Genomic DNA, 20,293 nt, shown 5'->3' with positions numbered 1-20,293 from the left:
TACTTCTTTTGCAAATTAGAAAGGTATAAAATGAGGATGGCTCTGCAGGCATAAATAACTGCAATAATAGCAGCTGCAGAATCATGTGGTATATTTTCAGTTAGGCCTGTGGTGTAACACTAATAAATGCAATAAAACTGCTACATTTCTTTAATAAACAATATATGTAATATGATGGTAAGCAAGAGATCTATTTTAAATACTGCTGAAAACCTCACAGGTATCACTAGAGGGTTACAAAAGGTCTTTTAAAGTTTTATGGATACCTTTCAAGCCTGTGGACAGAGGTCTCCAGGACAGAGTGGTATACACTGTCAGCCCCTACAGGATTTTGTGGTAGCTTCTTTTCTATTTTAACATCCTTGTCTTAGCATGGCAAGTTGTACAAAAACAAGCTGACCACCCTCTCACGGTCTATGCTGAACTGTTTAGAAACCCTGGTCCCAAAGCAGAAGGTGCATCAGACAGGGGGCACTGGAGCAAAGTCTACTGGACAGTCAATCTCTTTCTCTTCACTACGATATCTCTCCCTTGCTCTCATGCTATTACAGCATTGATTGTAACTCTACAGAACCTGAGAGGTAAATTGAAGTAAATTTAATTCTACTTCAGAGGATAGAATGACCTAGTTATGCAACGTTAGTTGAGTCTGAACACAAACAATCAACACAGTATTCTTTGGAATGTTACTATTCTATTATTTGACTTGCATCTCTTCCACTAACTACATTCTCAAACAACTTCCTTCCTGTCTCCCAGTATTCCCTCAGGAATGGTGCCAGACAGAGCCTACCTACTCTCCCACTACAGAAGTAGGCAAACTAAGATGTCACTAAGTCTCTCAGTACTGATAAAACAATCCATTTGATACACCATGCCCTGGAGTGCATGCTGACAGAGCGCTCCCTGCTTCCTCAGAACACTAAGTTCTCCTGATCACAGCAACTTCTACTTGCTTTGTACAAGGCTCACAGCTCTGCAAAGTGGTGCTGGGGAGAATGCCAATGAGAAGACAGGGCTACAAAGGCAAAGACTGAAAGCATGGGTGCAGCCACTGGCAAGAGAAGTTTTTCTATTGTTGTTATTCTTTTCAATTCAATTACTTTCTTCTGATTTATGGCCTTAACATTTCTCTCCTGCTGAGAAGGTTTAATTGGACATATCTGTGTGCTATTTCTGCCAAGTCATACAAGCAGCTTACATGCTATAAACTCTATTTGGGCTTGGTTCAATTCTTAATTACACCATTCTAACACTGGAAGAACTGCACAGAAGACACGACAGTTATTCTGTGCAAGTGTAGAGGATCTTAACTATGGGATTTAAAGTTTACAAAAACAGATCATTATGGGACATTAAGTGAGATGCTGTTTACAGAACTGGAATTTTATACAATTCTATCTCGAGACAATGAATGATGCCTGTAACCAAACAATTATCTACACGTCCATTTTAGCAATCCCTGTTACATACCCCTGCAAGGATCATTTTTCACTAAGAACTCATCAAGTGCCATCCAGCCACCTCCAACGCGAACCATGACTGTACTTCTTAGGATACGAACAAGGCGGAGTTGTTGAGAGTCACCAAACTGCAAGAAAATCAAACAACAGTCTGAGGCTGGCAGTCATTCAGATACAGTTCAATGCCGATAGCTTAAAGATTAGACATTTTAGAAGTTTATTTTGATATTTGATTATTAGTAAATGCTAAGACTCATTATTTATGCAGATTGTTAAAGCTGTTAAGATTTCAAATCAGATGCTGCTGAATTAATCCAAAAGAGATCGCAAGATGGTAAGAAAGAATTTCAGATTTAATTTTATGGTTGATTCTCAAATGTTCAATGTCAAACAGGAAGCAAAATTAGTAACACACTACTTAATCAGTTACAGTCTGCATATGTGCAAATTAATGAAGACCTATTTGCATTATTTTATTGTTGAAATCTTACGCAAACTCATCTCTACTACAAGCTAGTTTTTAATGATATCAGCTGAAAGGAAGGCAGTATTGCTTTTAATGATCAGCAAATGGGCTGGAAATTCAATGCATTATGCATGCATTCCATCAATTGATTCATTAGAGGGATATTTTCAGGTATAGCATCAACACTGCTCCCCTGTAGCTAGGTACGTGTGAGGAAGGGAACGTTAAAGGAGCAAGGGGTCATCTTTAGCTATCATAACTGTCTTTTATAAACACTTAGAAATTGTCACTCCTCTGTCTACACACTGAGGCTCTTCACAATTTGGAGATGCACAAAAAGCCTATTTTATACTAACTCTTCTACTGGCCAGTTCTTCTTTTGGGCTGATGTCTAGGCCTAAGATACGCTTGCTCTTTAAGCCCATATAACAAAATCTGCATGCAGTATTTCAGTTCAAATCTAGATCAAAGAAAAAGCAACCAAAATGTTGACCTCACAATCTCATGAAAACTAACTAGAGGAATTCAGCAGGTTTTTTTTTGCCAATGTCACTAAAATATTTACTTTGATATCAGATCATCCGGCCAAGGGCTCTCACATGCAAACAGGCAGAGCACCTGCTGAAACCAACAGGAGTCAGCTACACATTTTGGTACAATCTCTGATCCTAGGAGAAAGCTGTCCATAGTTTATCTGTACCTGCTTGCTCCAATAAGGGGACTGAAATGCTTTAAGTGTAAATCACACAAATATTCTCCCTACTAGTTTAGCTGTTTCATACTACTTAAGCCAAGGAGAGAGAATACGTTTAAAGGAATATTACTTTTAGGAACCAAACAAAGCAAAATTTGCTGCTTAATTTGATAACAGAAAAAAATGTGTTATAAATAACACATAAAGAACATTCAAATGATTATTATCTGTAAGGACTTTTAAATCCTTCTTTCAGTAAATGTGATACAAAAATTTGTTTATAAATGTAGATCAAAGTTAAAAATGGCATCCAAATCAATGCTGTTTATTTGTACTGGCTTATTTCTAAAGGGAGTATTTTCAGGTGGTTCTAAAGATCCTGTCTTTCTTCTTTTCTTTACTCTTTCCTCCTTCCCGGCTTAATTCTTCATTTAGACCCCATCAAGCAACTGTACCAAGGGTCAGATACCATATCCTTCAGAAACCGCCTAGGCTGTAGTTAATTCAGACAGTGGGACTTCTGGAGAACAACAGAGGTGCCTTTCAAGGCATTTTTCCTAATGGTAACTCAGTCAACTTCCTTACCAAAACAGCCAGGACACCAGCTTTCCTTTAATATTCAGAGATGTTCCCAATAACTGAAAATCAGAGGTAAAAGACACCAAGACAAAAACCTAAAGGAAGTCAAGTTTAACCTACAACAAAGTCTTCTGCTGATAGCAGCCATATAACACCACTGCCATTTGGCCAACTTGCAGTAGGTGATTTCACTGTGATGCTGTTTAGCACCAGTAGGAGTTGGATGCTCTCAAAAAAATGCTGTTATTTTTTCTAGTTCTGAGAGTACAGATGGCAGATAAGAGAATTAACATGATTTCAAATAATCGTTTCAAATCAAGGCATGTTCTATATGTGGAAAACATTTTAAAGAAGTACTTAGATATATTGCTTGAGGCACGTGGTAGGATTATCCACTGCTCTTTGTGCTTTCTTCCACACTTCAACAAGCTTTGTCAATAAATAAAAATGCAACTACATTTTCAACATCTCTAGATTTAAAGCGGCTAATGTCTTTAACATTAGAATATCCAGAACGGATTTTATATATTTATATATATAAGATATTATATATTATATATTTATATATATAATATGTTTTTATAAGAACATGAATAAGATCCTTATGATACTACTGTTTGACTAAGCTATTTCCATTCTCACCATGCAAGCATGATTTAACAATTTAAGAAGCTGTATATGGGTATGTGCCACAGGTGTAGCACTAATTGTGGCACTGTACAGCACCACTGCAGCCTGACTCACTGATTACCCAACTGACAAAGGTCCAATACATTACAGACTTATCACAGCTCTTCAAAAACACACTGGAAAAGGGAATAGCCTAAGCTGAAACAGCAGGCTTTTTCAGCCAATTTCCAAAATATGTACTGAATAAGTCACTGTGTTAGTGTACAGTATACCAACCATCCATTAGGTTCTTAATCAGCCTGCACAGTGATTTTATTAAAAATGAAAATATTTTTCACCTTGAGTTGCAATAAATAAATGATACCATCGCTGGATATGTGTTTACTGTGGTTGGTTTTTAATCTGATAGCCTAAAAAACAAAATATAGACCTTTGAAGCGCTCCACTATGAAATTGATAACCAATAAAATAATGCTATTCTAAACTTGAAATTTAAAAGCCCAAGACTTTTAATATGTGAATTCCTGCTGACCATTATCTGGTTCCTTTAAAAGTAATCTCCTTAATGAGGAAGATGGCCAGGAAAAGCAGGTGGAGGGGTTGAAGGGAAGAGATCCTGAGACAAGGAATGCTCCATAGCATTTAAAGAAGGACCACAGCTGACCAGCAATGAAAGTAGCTGAAGATGAAAGGATGGTAAGACAGACCACAGCAAAGCTTAAATCACTATGCGTTAGAAGAAAAAAAAAAAAAAAAAAAAAAGGAAAACTTTATAACACATTCCACTGGTTTATACCTGATTTCCCAGGAAGAACTGATAAGAAATGAAAAAATGGAAGAAAGACACGATTAGTTTACAGGAAATTCTCTACATGGCTCTAGAACACATGCAAACTAACACATCAGACATTCTAAATAAAGAATCTAGTTCAGAGATGAACAGGTAGATAGCTATCTGGAGACTGAACACTGAAGAACATTCAAGGCCTTTCTTTCCTTCCCACTGCTGTTTCTCTGGTCTTTTAAAAACATCCGCAAGTACTTAGTATCTCTTAGCCAAATACTGCATCTGAAATTGTTCTAGTTATTGTATCCAGAGGTGGCAGACCTTTCTCTACAACTTGATTTTTTTTTCTGCGATCGAAAATGGTTCAGCAGATATCTAACGTATTTCTTGTACTTCTTCAGAAGAAAAAGTATGCTCTGTAAAATGGTAAAGTCAAAGATTTTTGAAGTACAACACAATACTACAAGATAGTATTAGTCACTGTTTTTACCATACTGATAGAAAACTAGCTACAGGATAAACCATTTGGGTATCCAGAAAAAAAGACTGCATTTTAAGGAGACATTGTATGTATGCATGTATGTATGCAGTTAGCTTTTAAAAATTCCCAATACACTGAAAATAGTTTCTGTAGTTTCAGTGAAAAATACAAAGCAGCATTTTCTATATTTTTAGTCCATATTTTCTAACAAGAAAAAAAAAATCATATAAAATTGAGACGAGTTTACAGTAAGAAAACACATAATTGTCATATAAATTTCCTGTACATTACTATAGCCTATTTCCTTGCAGAACCATGTCACGGGAAGAATCTTTAAGCTCAAAGAACTAAGAAGGTCCTTGGGAGACTTACCCTGTACTTGTTATCCCCAATCTGTTCCACTTGAAACCGTTTTGCACATTTACATTTAGCCACCTGTCTTGTAACCTGCAAAAGAATACCACCAGATGATTACCGCTAATATTACATTTTAATAGATTTATATAACTAGTAAACTTTAAATTATATAGGAGGGAAAATAAAATCAAAGAATTTGATGCCAGTAGAATAGGCTGTTATCTAATAACACAGAGAATGTACCTCATCTTCAATTTTGTCAGCATCTGTGAGAGGCTTGTAAGCATCCTTGTTTGGATGAAGAGCTGCTACAAACTCATAATAATCAATATATCCATCACCATCTCTATCAAAAATGTCTGCAACAGCACTCATTTCAAGTCGGCTTGTTGGGAATTCTGTAAGACAAGAACAACGACAGAAAACAAGTTGGTTTTTCAGTCCCATTATAACGAATGGCTTTATCACAAATCTTAACAGCATTTTCAGGCACTAGGTGACAAATAATGTCATAAAAAAAAACCCCAAGCTACTTTCAAAAAAATAGAGGAATCTTTCGGAAAAAAAAGACATGATCGCTAATGTTACCTAGATAAAAATGAATATGACAGTGATACCAACCTATGTCTTGAACAGAGAAACAGAAAACTGTGCACTTTAACGTTTTAACCTTCAAAGCACATAAAATACCACAGATTAACAAGATAAATTGTTAGTGAGGAAAGGTCAAGCAAGAATTTCAACACTAATTAAATTTGGAATGCAAGGCCTTCCCACTTCAGAAACACGCATGGTGTGTTGTGAAATCCTTCTTTAGAACAAGTTCACTGCAGCAGATTATCAGCTCATACAAAGATTCTCTATGAAATGGTCAAAGAAAATTTCAGGATATTGAACAAGAATCAAATAATGAGTTTTTAGCAGTAGGAAGTTGGTATCAACTGAGTTAAATGAGCAGGCAATTTAACATTGTTGGAGTAACAGGTTTTTTTCCTCAACTTCTGTCAACTCACGCAAAACATCAACATATTCATATTGTGACTGTATTACCACATTTCCCAAAGCAAGAGGAAGAATTTATACACTACAGTATTCTACTGCTGAATAACTTTAACATGAGGTGCTAAAAGCAGTCCATTCCCTAACCTTCACTGCCCAAAGCAAAAGCCTTCATGATTTGAATATAAAGGATTACTTGAACAGTAGGCCCTTTTCTGTAATGAGTCAATCATTCAGGTATATGAACATGGCAATGGTTCACTGAAACACTGGTTTTTGAAATTACACATTTTCCTTCTTTAACTGAAACTATTCCAGGTTGGCAAATACTTTAATAAAAATACCAAAATCACATTAATTGGTTTTGAAAATTATCTGTAGGTTTTACAAACTATGTTTTACTATTCTGAATAATCAGTGAAAAGTGACTGTTAAAACAGCTAGTGAATTGTGGAAATGATAGTCATAGTCCAGTAAACTACTAATTAACCAGTAGAATAGATGTGTTATTTGCAATCTGATACACAAGGGAAAAGAGTTCCTAGAAACAGAAACAGTTTCTAGAATCTAGAAATATTTTAAAGTAAAATAATTATAGCTGAAGTTAATGATAATTAATAACTTCAAGAAGAAAATCTGACTTTCTGACACAATCAACCACATAGTGCACACTATTATAGACAATAAGACTTAATGAGATGCTTTTTCCAAGTTCATCATTAAGTTAATTCCAAGACTTACTTGATGAAAGAATTCCATCAATAAACTCCTGCCTTGTTATTTTTCCATCCTGATCTTTATCAATCCTCCTGAAGAAGTCCATTACACGAGACTTCTTATGGTTCATCCATCGCATATATTTTTTCCTCCAAATATCAAAATCAAAGTTGGCAAATTCTCTCAGCTTAATTAAGAAGAACGGAGAAAGAATATTTTTCAGATGAAATCAATAGATCCAGAAAAATCAAGAAGAGATATAAACTGCATTCTTTTTTAAATAGTTTGTTCTTTAAAATGTTAATGAAGATCCTCAAAAATCTTTTGTCTCCTCACATTCAAAATGAAAATGACAACTTTTAAAAGTGTGTGGCAAGGTTTTCAGTTAGCTGTATCATACAACAAATACAGACAGTTTGTATTATAGCCAATTTAACCCCAGTTAAATATAATTATGCAAAGAGTGTACGTATTCTGTGCGGTCCACAGCTGACCTCTTCAAGTCTGTCCAAAGCATCATTGAGTTTCCTTCTTCTTTCCAAGGCCAGAAGCCAGACTTGCTGCCATTTGCTGACTAAAAGGTTTACCCGTGGATTCTTGGTTTCAATTTGTGTCTGGGCTGCTGATGGGTATAAGCCTGGTGTGGGGGAACGTTTTCCTGTTAAAACACAATGAAATATGTAAGTCTTACCCAGTTCAAACAAAACAAACATTCACACAAAGGGTACTTAACCTTCCTAAAACCACTCCTTGTCACAAATAATGAGCTCAAATCTTGATATGACTCCAACTAATGAGCTGTTTTTTTTTTTTTTTTTTTTTTTAGCATTGCTGGGGAAGGACCACATGGTGGTTTAAGTATTCAGCTTTCCTCTAGCCCAAAGCAGCTAGTGGTGGCTGCACTAGTGGAACTTCACAGATTACATCAAATCTTTGCAAATCTCTGATAGAGAGTTAAGAAGTAATAAACCTGATGTTTGAAGCAGGTTCCATACAGGAACAATACAATGGGTAAATACATCTAAAATACAAAAAACAGTTTCCTCACTTAAGATTCACTTTCCATTCAACCTGGATCCATATAATTTTGTAGCAAAAGTTTGTCTCAACATCTTTATATAAAAGAAGTCGATTGCACTTTCAAGTAATTGTAGGTTGGCAAAAATACTTCGTGCACTCTTGGAAGTTTAGTAGCGCACGAAAGTCTGTAAACTATAAAAGTAAATATTCAGGAACTGTGGGTCAAAATTTAAAAACAGAAGTCTGTTATAGGAAGTTACCTCACAATGAAAAATACAGGAGATTTAGACGAATCACCCGAGAGAGAATTTTACCCTACTTCACTGGACTGTTTTGCTGTTACTAGGTTATTAGTAATCAGTTATCTTCATAGACAGAGCAATAGTGTGTAAGATCTATCCGAAACACTTCATTACTTACTTCCTGCTCTCCCCTTATCAAGGACAGGAATATGAGATTGTACAGGAGTGGGTTCAAGTGCCTTTCTTTTATAGGTCTTTGTAACTTTATCCACATCAGGTTGTTTTCTGGTCATTTCCTCCATGAATGTCTACAATCAGATAGAAGTGGTTTTAATTAACAATACACAAAAGTGACCCTAAGAATGTAAGAGTCATACAATAGCAAAACACCAAAGTTACAAGAACAGCACAGAAAGAATCTAATAATGCCAACCTCACAAAACAGACAGAGATAAAATAGAGGCTTCTATATGTAAAAAAAAAAAAACAACCTAAAAACAACAACAACAAAAAAACCCTCAAACTCCCACAGAACAGAAGTATAAGCTTTTAAGACTACTATGGCCTGGCTCTTAATGGAAGTCTAAATCTAAAAACAGTTTGTCAAACTCCTTTACACCTTAGGCGTCTATGGTGAGGAGGTGTACCATCAGACTTCTGACTCAGGAGTACTCAGGTGTTCTTTACTGTCCAGAGAACATCTCAGAAATGAGACAGTGCTGGTGTGTAAGCTGAGGTAAGCTTACAAGCATTCACTGCACCAGTAGCTCCCTCTGGCTATCTACAAATATTTTTTAGATATCCATCAGTAAAGTCAGACGGCAACACTAGTACGATCACCTATTTCACGTGGTTATTGTCATCCTTGTTTCTAGGAGGAGTTATAAGTTTGCTTCTGGAACAGCACAGCACTGAATTTTTGATTTTTTTTTTTTCACAATTATGTTAAATAAACTAGAGGCATACAGTACGCACAGTAAAGACTCAATTAACCATTTGAAAAGTGATTTAGTGATTAAGAGAGAAAATAGCTAAGGGATTGACACTTGATTACAAAGCCTAGCTGAGATGTGAGCATCTGTTTGAACATGTAGGACATACGCGTCACTTAGCATGCCTTACCTGATGTTCAGCTATAAGTGCTTTAACTTCCTCAATCTCCTGGGGGATAACCTCTTTATCTTTTTCAGTAAGCGTAGTCTCTGCCCACTGTAACCAGGACAGCAAGGCTTCCAGCAATTCCTGGTTAGCAATAAGTCCAGCCAGAGCTCCTGCCAGTCTTTGTTGATGCTGTTTGGCCCAAGCTAATACCTTGATAAAGAATCAACACATCATTATATGCAAATCTGAAATTCTTCAAGACATATTTAGAATTGTCCTGCTAACTGTAAACAGAAAGCTTCTGCCCAGCCCTATTTATATTTGAATATCAAAGGTGCAAGATGTAGTGGCCAAGGACTAACTGTGCTGGGCACTAACTAGAACTTCCAGTTCAATCACATTTTTTCACACTCAGGATTACCTACTATTAAATGCAGGAAACAGCACAGTCTGGCAACAGACTAAGAACCCAATCAGACCATACATCTAAGTTGGTAAATCATATGGGATTTGGGGTCTGTCTTCCTCCTGGACACTCCTGAAGCCATACTTCGCTAACACTAGTATTTGTTTTTCTTTAAACTTCATATACACACAAAAAATACTCTAGCAACTGAGAGTTCAGTACATTCTTTGAGACTCACTTGTAATCACTTGAATAACTTAGAAATCTCCTAGATTAATTACAGGCTGGACTTAAATCCTTCGTAATGCAATTAGAAAACGTTTCAAGTTTGCCTTGTAGTTTTTTCTAAGTTTTACATTTCTCTCCCTAGAAACTATTAGCTTTCCTCACATGGGAAACGTCAGGCACTATTTCCTTTAATACATACAAACAAAGAAGCCTGACCATCTGCTTTAGTTCTCAAAGTTCTGTAAGTTTTAAAATAAAACCTAGGGAAGCATGGTATTCACATTCATCACTGTGGATATTTCAAATGTTTAGTTCTTAACAGCTGGAACATTTCCTCCCAGTACAACTACCATGTTAGTTGTCATCTGTGTTCCAATCAAAGAAGAACTGTTGCAAGGAAGATGGCTTGAGATATACTGACCTCTTCAAACCTTGCTCTGATAATTGTTATCCAGTGCTTAATGGTGGTGATGGAGTCTGGATGGCAGATAGCCAGGATAGCTTCTCCCATGCCTGTTGCTTTGTTCAGTTCTGCTTTTTTCTCTTCCAGTTTCTTCATAAACTCCTAAATCAGAAACAACAATTTCAATTAGATGTTGGCAAAAGCTGAAAGGGAAATCTGAATAATTTCTGCATGATCTAGAATGTCACAAGCCTCTGGATCAATCAAAATCTAAACAGATTCAACAGGCCAGAGGGAAAAAAACTTACAGCCCACAATGCTGTAAGTACTGGAAACACATATGCCCTTATTCAAAAGGAAAGGAAATCATGCCATTTTAGCAGTGTTGTAGATCAGCCATACAATGGTTAGAATCATTACTAGCAACATTTCAGAAGACTTTTTTTGTCTGTCAATTACAGTAATTCTTCATAATAAACTGTCAGGCTCCTAACAGAGGCTGAAGATGTCCAACTATAATTACATGCTCAGAGAAGATGACAGAGGGCTTCAGGAGCAGCTATACTAAACTAACACAAACATGAAAATTCAGCAGCTGAGAGGGAGAGTTAGGGAGAACAGAAACAGAGACTGTTAATTAACCAGCTGTTTTCAGAGGTTCTGCCATGTGGGAAAAGTCTTCTAAAACCAAAAGGATGTTTACAGCCTTGAGTATCTACGTTCATAGCCACTGATGTTCCCAGGGAGTCTGGCAGAAGAAAGGGTAGCAAGATCGGAACCGAACTGAGAGGGGAAAGCCAGAAACCAAAACTTCTTCCATTCGTTCTATATTTCCCTTGTTTTTTTTGTTTTGCTTTTTAATTACTTCATTGGCTTTACAATTCTGCCTATTTTTTTTTCTCTCTATCTTGTGTGAGTTTGTATGCCTTCGTGAGATGGAAACTGTCAGCATCTCTCAGTGCCTAGTGGAATTGTTTTTTTGTTTGTTTTTATACTCTACAATCTCTAATTGAGCTACAAAACAGAACCACATCTCTGAAAGTTGAACTTAACTCTTCTTTCCTCCCTCCACTAAGGATTATCTTAAATTCCAAAAATTAAAGATCAGCCAAGTCAGATCTTAGAGAGTTCAGTGTCACCAAAATATTGTAAAAACAGATTCTACAACTCACAATTACATTGTCCTGTGCCTCAACAAATTACATATGAACGTATTATGAAGCAGAAATACAAAAAAGTCTGTTGTACCTCGTTCTAAATGCCTGGGATAGGTAGGCTGTGTATATACTGGGATTCGTTACTAATTAATTTTAACTATGTTTTGATGACAGAGTTTAAGACTCAATCATAATAGCAGTCCTCTCATAAGACCCTGCCAGTTCTTACAGTATTACAGCTCAAAATGGTTTTGGAAAAGTTGAGGTGGGCTGCAGTGGTCCAAGTGGGCTGTAGTGACAGATTACCACAAAAGAAACAAGAGCCAGGAGGAAAACAAGCAATGACAATGCTTGTTTTCTTTGCCCACCTTTTGATCTCACAATCTAGATCTGCAACACACTGCAGTATATTGAGCTTTCCCTTCCTAAAGGATACTAACTGTATTGAACTCTGTGGCAGACCAGTGATATAGACACATTTACAAGAGAGGAGATGGGATGTTTTTTATTAACTAATGTAGCATATCAATCCACTGCACCTTTCAGTCCCTGGAGACAATGCTGAGCAGTAGAAATCTCACTGTCTGAGATAACTAGAATTCATTAAATCATTTGTAGAGTTCAAGAAATAAAAATAGGTAATGGGCCTTAAAGATGGACCATTCGGACAAAATATCTTCACCATGTAGCTGGATACAAAAGTGCATCAAAACTATTTTTAAATAATCATTGAGTTATAAAAAGAAGATATATCAGTGCAAATAATATCACAGCAGTCTAGTATGCTTTGAGATTACTAATACAATGTTATTACACATACATGTAGTACTTGATGCTAATTTTGAATTCCATTTTCCCTTTGCTTTTTCTCCATCTTAAAAGCTGAAATCGTAAGTGAAAGAGGAGAGACCACACATTCAGAAAGATTTTGCACATACGTGCTTATGGAGTGGTAAAGAAACAGTGTCACAATCTTTCTCAGGTTGAAAATGTCTGTATTGCTAGTATTTGGCCTTTAAAAAGAAAGCGGCGGTGGCAAAATATCTTCGAAAGCCTACTCAACAATTTTAAGCATAATTTAGCAAATTTAAACATCTAACATCAAGGTTGCTTGTGTTGTTTTAGTGAGCATTCTGTGTGCTACTACTCCCAAACTCAATTTAATCAAGATGCTTTTCCACTTTTTTAACTCTGTAATTTTTGTTGTAACTTTCTTCAGGGTAGTAACAAACAAATCTACTATAATTCATTCTATAACACTGGCGATTTTATTTTTACATTACATTCTTTATATTACTGCCACTGCACTTAAAAGGAGTTTTGCATGGGCCTAAACAGGCTTGTATGTTGTAGAGGGAAAACAGGAACTCTAAATTTTTTAGTTCGGCACTTGATCTAGCTATTTCCCCATTTCACTACTGCAAAATCAGTTTGGTGACTTGTAATCTAGTATCTGCGATACCTACGGCACTGCAATATTTCAGTACCTAATGTACATGAAACATGAAGCATGCTGTTCCACCATTACAGAAGGCTAATGCATGACAACATCGCTCCACTGACATTTACAAATGACCTTGAAAGTTTATGGTGGTTAGTTCAATGATGCTAAGAAGACATACTTTTGTTATTTTAACTGCCTGTGTAATAACTGTCAGATTACATTCCAGCATATATTAATCTGTCTCTAAATGTTTACAGCAACTTTCTACTTGCCCACTGTTTTCTTAATTAGCCAAAATGATTCAAACAACAACTTAGCATTAAGTATGGTTACAAAACTGTCAAACTCATTAAATTTCTAACTTCTACATAGAAACAGTTGCAAAAACAAATCCTGGATGCTGAATAGAATCACAGAATAACCGAAGTTGGAAGAGACGATAAGGATCATAAAGCCCAACTCCTGGCTCCACATAGAATATGATTACGTGAGATAGACTTCACCTCCTTTCCTCTCTTTTTCTTTCTTACAGATGTCCTAGAACAAAGAGGACCCTCTTCACTTTCTTGCTTACCCTGTGCTGGTCTATCAGTGTACGCAAGGCCTCTTCATCATCTGGAAGGACGCCATGGAAACGAAGAGCCTGCTCTGCCTCTGCCAGCCACTCCAAAAGGACATGAACAACAGAGTGGAATTCCTCTGCCTGTTACAATACAAAAAGGCATGGTCACTGATGAGGGGACCCGACAGACACGCTGCAGCTTACACAAGCAGACTGAGCCCAGATTTGGAGCCATTAATCATGCAGCAGTACTGGCACATTAACTTTCCATTAAAAAGTCAATGATATACAGTACTACATTTTCATAACCGTAAAAATATCTCATGCTTCCCAAAAAATTATAGGAAGCCTAAAAGCCCGGTCATGCTTTTAGCCATCTGATTTATAGTGTATTTGCAGCTTAGTTGAGAATGTCATGCCTTTATGCTGACAAATTACACAGGAGGTGCTCTCATGGACCAGCTGGAGAAATGAGAACCGTATTTTCTGCAAAGCCTAAATCACTGGTTAAGCAAAATTAACTGAAAGCCCATTGGTGACTGACCTTTTCATGATTGGAAAAAAAAAAGAAAGTTCCACCTTCAGGCACAGCCATATTCAGACAAAGTGTCTGAAGTAACTCAGAATATTTCCTACTGAGAGACCAAAGAGCTGGATGAACACAATACCCTCGGAATGGCAGGGCAGAAATTTTACAGACAGTGGATATACTGCTATTGGTAGAGCTCCAATCAAGCATCAAGCCAAACTGGTATGCCTTCACAGAGCTTCGCACTGTATCTCAGGTTTACTATAAATACAGATGGACCTATTAATTTGGAACTGGGACCAGCCAATACTGACATGCATAGTCTGTTGTAGTTCCTGAGTGTACTCATCACAAATCAATTTGTTTCTGTAATTGTGTCAATGTAAAAATGGTTCTAGTACACAAATTTACTTCTTTTTAATAAGGCACAAAGAGTGTAAATATGATTATAATCTCCAGCTTCCTGAGATGGGGGTTTAGTTCCTAACCACTCTTCATGCTCATTTGTAACTTCAGTGATTTCCTTAGATGGTAATGTTTTTTAAAAATTTGATTAGTATTTGTAGTGTACTAAAAACAAATGCTAAGAGGTACCATTTATATATTTTGGTAACGGGACAAAGAAAAGGTAAACTGCACAAGCAAGAAAATGAATATTTTCAAACAAAATTAAATGAAATTTAATGAGATGAAGTGAAAATAAAATTAAAATTCTGTCAACTAGACTAGACAGTATTTTATCTACCTCTCACATAGGATACGTGGCATCAGTATCACTCTTTTACCTGTCGGAGAGCCTGTTCAAGCCGTGTTTGCTTGGATACTGACAGGGCACAAACTGTCTCCCAGCGAGTGCTCAGCTCCTGCATCTGGACTTTGACCCAGGACGAGTCATCACGACTGCCCTCTATAAGCTCTCTGGCAGAGCGCTTCAGAGCCTGAACACTGCTTGTTCTTTTTCCCAGCTCCTTCTGGAAAACCTAGGTACCACCAAATACATTTGAAATGTTTAATTCATTAAGACATAATAATACAAAGAATAACTGAAAAACAACTGGTTATAAGAAGAAATCAAAATACAAATTTAGTTCAGTCCAGGATAACAGAAAATGATGGAAAACACACAGGTTCTGCTCATTAGATTTCATATGAAGATATCTACAATCTATCCTAACAAGACTGGAACAGGGCAGGAAAACATCAGGCAGACCTTAAGAACACCTCGTCCTGATGCAATGTATGGGAAACTTACCACACCAGCTTTAACGTGCTTGGTTGCCACAGCATGAGAAGATCAGATAAAATGCTAACAATCAAGGAGAAGGTTTAAAACCATAAACCTAAAACTAAAAGCTTATCTGGGGAATCTGGCTGTAGATCTTACTACATATTCATATATTTATGAGAGAGAGTACATTCACATTCATGGGAAGAACAAGCTCCATTTACATAAAGTAGAACCCCTTAAAAGAAAATATGACAACTGCAGTATATCATGCCACTGACTACAACATTGTTGTGATATACACTGGGACTTCAAAAGCAATTCAAGCACATTTTGGGCTAATTTTTATAGATCACTTCTGTTTCCAAATATTTTTCTTCAAGAGTGACAAAGTCACTTTCTTCTCACCAAGCAGTCTTTGGATACTTGTAGAAGAGCAAGTCTCAGATGCATGTAGACTTTGCAATACCAGTAACTTCAGCAGCTTTTTCTTCTGACATACTGAACTGGAACTGCAGTTCAGAGGAACAGTCCTAGATCCCCTACTTGCTCCCATCTCCAAGAACACTTCACTGACAAAATACTGCAGCCATTGTAGGTTTCCTGGGCCTTAGTCTCGCTGTGAAACTCTCTACGTGACTTAAGCATTGCAAGTGCTCTTCTCCATGAATTTACAGCAGCTCTGCAGGGTTGAAATATTCAATGCTTTTCTTTTCATAAAGGCTGCTGTAGTCACAGCAACTGCACTGGACATTTGGTTAGCAGATGTACTGAATAAAATCCTGTCTTTTCCTCCACAGAAGTTTTCCAGTAAAATCATTTTTGACACCTCTTCCCATACACACATATTCATAAATGCAAATTTGTGATTTTTGACATGATACTCATAGAGACACAAGATAGCAGTACTAAATCAAATATCTGGCAGGTAACTGGTACCAGTGAGTTATTAACAGTTTTTTTTCTTCCAAGTCTGTTTTACAGCATTTTCCATTGCCAATGACATATTTATGTTATAAAAATATTCCATGCTCTTAAAATTACAGAATAGCCGAATAATGAGATAGCACTAAAATGCTACACTTATAAGCAGTGTAGTCATTAAAAAAGATGAAAGTTTTTGGAATTACCTTGTGATTGTCAATCAGATTCATCACTAAATCAATGTCTCCATGCACTGGCTGATCTTCTGCTAGCTGAGGTTCAATTTTGTATAACCAATCAATGAGAGCTTGTAGAGCATCAGTAAATTGTCCTGAAAATAACAGGGCTTCCTCCAGTTTATTTTGTCTGAGGGAGTGAAATGAGCACAACGAAAAGAATAAATTCAGTTAAAAATCATTCATTTTAAGGAAATATACTTTAGGAAAACATTTTCAGCATTAAACGGTAACAACTAACAGCTTTAAAGCAGTGTTTTCCTTCTTAAACAGTTGGGGAAAAAAATGAGAAAAGCTGAAGTTCACAGTGGGATGAACACAATGCTTCTCTGAGCTCTGAACAGTCACAAACAAAGCAGATGTTCTGCTGTCTCTGAAGTAGGTAATCTTCTCCTTGCTTCTGTATGCTATACTCAGACACACTGGCTCCTGGGGGGACATGGCAGACTCCACTCAAGTGGGAATTTACCAATGAAGTCAGTCAGGCAATCCGGCCCATTTGCATTGACCAGCACAAAGCACGTTCTCCAAAAAGATGAGAGCTGTTCCTCTGTCCCTCCCACCCAGTCTTAAATTACGAAATAAGCTACTCTGGTTTTACTTTTGCACAACAGAAGCCAAAACAGAAGGCAGAAGAACTCTCATAAGCCTTATTCTCAGCTGCTGAATAATTGGTTTTCTTTTACCTTTCCACTGATTTTCCACAAATTGTGTCCCATTTATCCCTTAGTTCACTGAGCATGTCATCAAGCTTCAAATTATCATCAGCCAAAGTGGTTTTCTCTTTCAAGGAGCGTCCAGTCCTGTTTGTGGTATCATACACAGAATGTTTGGCACCAAGAGATTTCTGGAATTCCTATGAACATGGAAGAAAAAGAAAACACCTACATAGCATCAAATGCTTACAGCTCACAGTTAACTAATCTTTGTCAAATTATTTGCAGCATAAATAGTAAATGTTCTGGCAAGAAAACTTTAAGCTTACAATAATTTTTTTAGTTTGTTAGCACTGATGAAATCATGTGGAATTTGATGCTCACAGAGGCCGCGCCTTTTATCCCTCTCTGGGAATGGAAGCAGTTCTACATCTACAGGAACAACTTGGGAAATTCCTTCTCCAGTGAGTGATGGTTCCTGTCCTACCTTAGTTCCTAAGTCCTACATTTCAGCAAGAGGCTGTCCAGGAAACAGAAAAATGTGAGAGGACTACTAGTTTGGGAACCATTAAACTGAGCACTCTTTACACTACATTTTAAGATTTCAAACTAGTGTAGAGCACCCCAGAGGCTATAAAGATCATTCTTTTTTTAGCTCGCTAGGGTCAAAATGGGGGACTTACACCCAAGAGCATTTAACCCTCTAAAGACTGAAGCCTGCTACAATAGGCAAGAATTGTATGCCAAAAGCATACAGATTTAGGTATAAGAAGCAGCCAGATGACATTTCAATAAACACAGATGAAAGTAACAATAGCAAAAGGTTACTGTAGTCCAGGGATTCTGGAAGATAAAGGTGACATAGCAGCTGCATTTGCCTGCCCACACTGACAACTCCTTTGGCACGGAGCCTCTGGAAGCTTTGCACAGAACAGAGGAACACACAAAAATAGAGTTCATCTTGATAAAGCAGAGATGTAAACAGAATTACAGGGTAAATAATTAAATAAATGAACACTGCCAAAGGATAAAATCAGTCCTGCACAGCAGCTTTTGAATGACAGTAATGCTTAAAGTGTTTCGTTTCATACCTCCATGAACTGCTAGTAGAAAACCAGTTAAATAAAATAAAAGAGAAAATAATAAGAAAACAGTCTCGTATAGCCAGAATTGAATATTTTGACAGAAAAAAATACCAGAAAATACCAGGCAAAAGAGTTTTTGCTCCTTCTTTGCTGAAATGGGAGTTTCAGTTCTCTCTCAGAGCAATGTTTAATATCATAAAATCTATCATGGAAATAATTACCATTTAAAACTCATAATTTCTCAGGGCACGTAAAAATTGCAAAGATTCTACATAGTCACTGCCAGCACATGCATGACTACTCATCTCCAGCTTGCAAGCTGCTCCCAGCTGCTGTGCACCAGCCTGGACCCTGGTAGCTTATGACTCTTTCACCAACTTTCCCATGTGTTCACAGAGTCATTAACACCTTGTAGATGGGAATCCATGTCAGGTGGAGTGGAAGTGTATGTGAAGTAAAAAGAGGTAGGCATTGGGCTGTGCCAGAGACGGTCTGCTAACTTCATCTAAGGTGACTCAAGGTTCCTGATATTTTGCATTGCGCTGCCCTGGTTTTCTGGTTATTTCAGGACTCAGAGGGAACTGAGGATGAGAAATTGGTCAGCAAAAAAAAATAGCATTTGTTTTGTAATTGAGTGTCTCCCTACCGTTCTTTCATTTTCCTCAAATAAAACAAGGAATCATGTTTTAAGTAAGAATACAAATGCCATTGTCAACCTAGAACTACAATAAACATAAAAATCCCTTTCAGAATAACCAGAAAGTTCAATCAACACAAACAACACATACGGTAGTGCTCCTGTTTGTTATTTCATGACATTTATTAACTACTGAAAGCTACATGCATGTTTCTTGATTGGCATAAAGAAATTGCTGTCAGAGGAGGATCATACATTAAAAACAGATTTAAAAGTGAACAAAAGGTCGCAGTCAATTCATTCTTTGAGAGACTGCACACACTATACTAAATCTACTTTCATTTGATATTACAGAGGCATAACTGAGAGCAAATTTTGGTTTAAGGCATTTCAGCTGCCAAGAGCAGACAGGTAATGTGAATGAAATCTCAGTAATTAATTATTTACCTTCATTCTAATGAAGACAGGAGCACACAGATAAAATTACTTAGGTTCACAGAGATGTATTCTAAGAAACAATCAGCATTAGCACAGAAATGGAATGACCTACAAAGGGTTTTTTCCACTCCTGACTTCTAAAAATGAGAAAAAAAATGCTGATAAACAGACCATGAATAACCCCCAAAAAGTCCCTGGCAACGCACTGGATGTAAGTGAGACAGAAAGCATTCTCTTGGCTTTTCTCTTTCAGGGCCATTTCTTTTTTTTTTTTGGCAGTAACAACTGGCAAGGAGCGAGTCCAAATTATTGCTTACAGCACACACACAGCACACATTTAGTTCAGATAGTAAAATCGCTAACTAAATGGAGCAAGGAAACCTTCAAGGTTGGACAGAAAAGACAGACAAAATGGGTATATGTGGGAGTGGAAGGAAAAGATTCAAAATACAAGGAAGGACGTTGCAGTGTTGGGAGGTTTGACAGCTCATTAAAAAACAATTGAGTTGATTTCTTGGGGGGGGGAGGGAGGGGGGTTGGTTGAAGTTTAAAGTCACAAAGTTCACCAATCTCCCTCTCTCATACACATTGATCTTTTTCCTCCAAAACACCAGTTTCAATCCTAGTGTCCCCACACTCCTGCCCACTCCTTATGAGAGGAGAATCAAGAACTTAAGTAGCTATGTTCTGCAGGTAGTTAATGCATAAAGGAGCTGGAGAAAATCTGTCGTTGTGGGAACTGATGAATCTGCCAGTCTGCATGAGGAAGTCTGGGTTCTTGAAATGTGCTGCTCTAGATATAAAGGAGAAGTAGGACATGAAGTTTA

The 20,293-nt window shown here is 37.1% G+C and overlaps 1 protein-coding gene across 16 annotated transcripts in view; it reads right to left on the bottom strand.

Moving 5' to 3' along the window:
• DST (dystonin) overlaps positions 1-20,293 on the bottom strand; it is a 299,648-nt gene that overhangs the window by 7,505 nt on the left and 271,850 nt on the right. For 15 of the 16 annotated variants that reach the window (XM_021391636.1, XM_021391639.1, XM_021391641.1 and 12 more), the window contains 13 exons: positions 17,337-17,506; positions 16,621-16,780; positions 15,051-15,245; positions 13,749-13,877; positions 10,592-10,735; positions 9,558-9,746; positions 8,614-8,743; positions 7,668-7,831; positions 7,198-7,360; positions 5,701-5,855; positions 5,473-5,547; positions 4,629-4,646; positions 1,474-1,591 (listed from right to left, as the gene is read on the bottom strand). In XM_021391636.1, coding sequence (XP_021247311.1) covers positions 1,474-1,591; positions 4,629-4,646; positions 5,473-5,547; positions 5,701-5,855; positions 7,198-7,360; positions 7,668-7,831; positions 8,614-8,743; positions 9,558-9,746; positions 10,592-10,735; positions 13,749-13,877; positions 15,051-15,245; positions 16,621-16,780; positions 17,337-17,506 — 1,810 coding nt within the window. The remainder of the gene's footprint in view (positions 1-1,473; positions 1,592-4,628; positions 4,647-5,472; positions 5,548-5,700; positions 5,856-7,197; positions 7,361-7,667; positions 7,832-8,613; positions 8,744-9,557; positions 9,747-10,591; positions 10,736-13,748; positions 13,878-15,050; positions 15,246-16,620; positions 16,781-17,336; positions 17,507-20,293) is intronic. The other variant, XM_021391637.1, reaches the window with a different exon arrangement.

Source organism: Numida meleagris, chromosome 3 (genome assembly GCF_002078875.1).
Source record: "Numida meleagris isolate 19003 breed g44 Domestic line chromosome 3, NumMel1.0, whole genome shotgun sequence".
Classification (NCBI taxonomy): domain Eukaryota; kingdom Metazoa; phylum Chordata; class Aves; order Galliformes; family Numididae; genus Numida; species Numida meleagris.
Note: the sequence above shows the minus strand (reverse complement) of the source record. Positions and strands in the feature narration are given on the sequence as shown.